The sequence below is a fragment of the Poecilia latipinna genome, unplaced genomic scaffold, assembly GCF_001443285.1.
Source record: "Poecilia latipinna isolate Pla-1442-1.1 unplaced genomic scaffold, P_latipinna-1.0 Scaffold197, whole genome shotgun sequence".
Taxonomy (NCBI): domain Eukaryota; kingdom Metazoa; phylum Chordata; class Actinopteri; order Cyprinodontiformes; family Poeciliidae; genus Poecilia; species Poecilia latipinna.
Genome location: NW_015112813.1, coordinates 734,785 through 737,858, shown reverse-complemented (window position 1 = coordinate 737,858; position 3,074 = coordinate 734,785). Strand labels below are relative to the sequence as shown.

Genomic DNA, 3,074 nt, shown 5'->3' with positions numbered 1-3,074 from the left:
AAAGTTTGAAAACCCTAGCTCAAAAATTCTGTGAGTTAAAGGTGCTGGAGCAAAAAGTGTTACAACCATACCCGGTCTCCCTGTCCTATATCCTAAAATTACATGGTGATCGTCTTCTGACTTCACCTATGAGTTTATGAGTCACTCATAAACTCATAGGTTTATGAGTGACTTCACATTCACTCATAAACCTATGAGTGAATGTTTAATCAAATAATATAAAGATTAAAAAGACCCATATCTCATGTCCCTCTTATGTTTTGTGTTTAGCTATAGAAGAGGATGAGGTCAACGTCCGTGGGTACTTTGCATGGTCACTGATGGACAACTTTGAATGGGCTGATGGATTCAGCGCTCGTTTTGGCCTGTTCCATGTCGACTTTTCCGATCCCGAGCTGAGACGAACCATCTACCAGTCTGGGAGGGAATATGCAAAGATCATCTCAAAATACAAATCTGTCTGACCCACGTGAGAAGGAGTTGGCAAAGTAGATGTTAATGATTTTTTTTTTAATGCAGACTATTACAGCGGGGTGACTAAGAAATACAAGAAGCATTTTGTAAGTGAGGAGTTTAAGGTACAGAAAGTAAAGATTCGTTGAGCTCTTATGATCCCACCTTCCAACTCTATGATTTTGGAGATCTATCCTGGTATTATTGGGGGTCTATGTATATATTTGAGATTTTATGTGTAGTTTTTAACATAAATTATAATTTTTTACATATTATAATTTATGTTATATTGTAATTAACATAAATGTTAGTTTTTAAGAAAGTAAGAAAAAAACTAACACAATGGTTGAAAGAAATTATTAAAATACTCAAATTAATAACAGTGTTGCAGACTGTTATATTTATTGCACCCTTCACATGGCTTCACAGGGTCCGTCTGCTACAAGTCTACACTATACATACACCCAAGCGAATCTAATCTAAGATTAGTTCATTTTCTAAAACCTGGTAAATCCAACAATATAGAAGAATCAACATGCTTTTCCCTTGGAGATTTAAGAGCCTGCTGTATCTATTTGCCATATAGATTGAGAAGGGCATATTTAGTAAGAAAGAGTAAGAGCTTTTATAGAAATCAGGACACTGATTGCATCTGTGAGGCTACACTGCCACCTTGTGGTTCAGACAGAAAGTACAGCTCAGAATTCAACCCCTCAACTCCTCGTGTCACACTTCCCAATATTGTGTGCGACATGATGTGGTGATTTATGACGTGTTGGATAAACGATACACAAGTGAAGCGGCTCTCTAACCACAATACATCTTACATTTACCACAATTAATATTAAGGCTTCAATGTGAAGGAAAATGCCATTTATATTCTGAGTAGAGAGGGGGCGGGGGCTATGTTTGCATTAATAAGCATGGTGTGTATCGTGACATCCAGTTGGCTGTGCTCATCGTTTTCAACAGCTGTGAATAATACCCTCGTGCCCCGTTTCCATCTATGTCAAGACAAGTGAGAACCTCTTTTGTCTTGTGATGACTATAGTGGAAACATGAATAATGCTGGTGCTGCTGTGTGCATCACGATTTCTTTGCAGGATGACTTGAGGGCAAAGTTGAGTCACATGTAGTCTTTCAGCACTACGGTAATTAGCACACCTGAAACCTGATCTTGAGAGGGACTCGATCAACTGTAATGTTTTTTCAAGGTTTGAAAAATGCCAAAAGAATGCTTTCGTTTGATTTTTAAATTGCATGACAAATATAAAGACTAGATATTTTTCTGAAGAAGGCTCAGAAAGCATCAGTATCTTTCTAAATGTGTGTGAGGGACTCGAATGTATTGCATGTTTTCCATTTATTTTCAGTATCCTAAAAAGGCACGTGAGTCTGACGACCTTCATATATTCTATTTGAGTAACAGAAACACAAATAAAACTGAAATAGTTTTGTTAACACTTGGCGTGACAGGTGACACTAAATAATTTAGAGATCCGTTGTGTTTTCTGCTTCATTTCCCAACTTTCTGGTGATTTAAAGAGCCAATTAAAGATTGCCTTTAAATGGCTCTGACTAATGATCTGATTTCTGTAGAAAAGCTAAAAATTTCCACTTTTTCTTGTTTCTAAAAGCTTTCACAAGTGTCATGTTTAGTAAAACAAAGAATGGGAACAAAATACCAAAATGCAGCAAATATTTCTTTAAAGCACAAATGGGAATGTGTGAACTGCACAAGCACAAAATTTAGCATTATGTGACCTAAAAGCTGAAAAAAAAACAACTAAGGAATAAAAAAGAAAAGAAGCATCAGAATCAACATAAGTCAAGAAGCTTTGAATCAGGCTTCCCTCGACTCATTCTTCCAGCTCTTCTGAATTCCCAGCTAGGAGTTGATTAGTAATTCCAGCAGCTGTCTCCCAGTATTGATGGATTCCATCTTCTATCACTGCGTAGAAGCACCTGCCATAGGTGGAAGAACCTCAACTGCTGCTGAATTGATTGAATGAAATATGAGCGAGAAGTTACCCCGCACTTAGCGAATGTCGAAAATTAGTCATTTGAAAAGGAGCTGGAGAATAATATGTGCCTATTGCTACTCTGAGAGCTTAAAACATTAATTAGCATTTAAATAATTCACACTTAGAGTGTCTTCTAACAGCCCAAATGTGAACGTTCGACTTCAATTCATTACGTTCCGGCGAAATTTACCCTGATTATGGGCCGTGATGAAGAAAGCTGCAGAACGAGCCGTTTCCAAATGTGCTCTCCAATTAAATGTCAGATATATCACGTGTATAGATGTGCTGCCCTTGACAATAAATTGGCACGTTTAATTGTAACGTTCAATCACATTCGCCGGCGGAGATCTCTCTCTCTGCCCCCCCTTGAAAAACACTGAGGGGGGCTCATTTGTATTTGACCAAACTTAACTCATTATGGTTTTGGCAGACACTATGAAATATTCAATAACTGGAGAATTCATCGAGTCAGGGCCAATAGCATTAGGTTAATTTGTAATAATCAATTACCGTCGTTGGGAACGGCGCCGACTGATGTGTGGGTGCAGAACTTACAGGTGCAAAGTGTGCGAGTTTTAGAAAATAATTGCCCCTTTT

General features: G+C 37.9%; 1 protein-coding gene across 1 annotated transcript in view; it reads left to right on the top strand.

The window, feature by feature from the left end:
- The window catches only part of gba3 (glucosidase, beta, acid 3), an 8,881-nt gene extending 8,051 nt beyond the window's left edge, over positions 1-830 (top strand). The window contains exon 5 of the mRNA XM_015031014.1: positions 271-830. Coding sequence (XP_014886500.1) covers positions 271-464 — 194 coding nt within the window. The 3' untranslated portion in view covers positions 465-830. The remainder of the gene's footprint in view (positions 1-270) is intronic.
- The last annotated feature ends 2,244 nt before the right edge of the window (positions 831-3,074 follow it).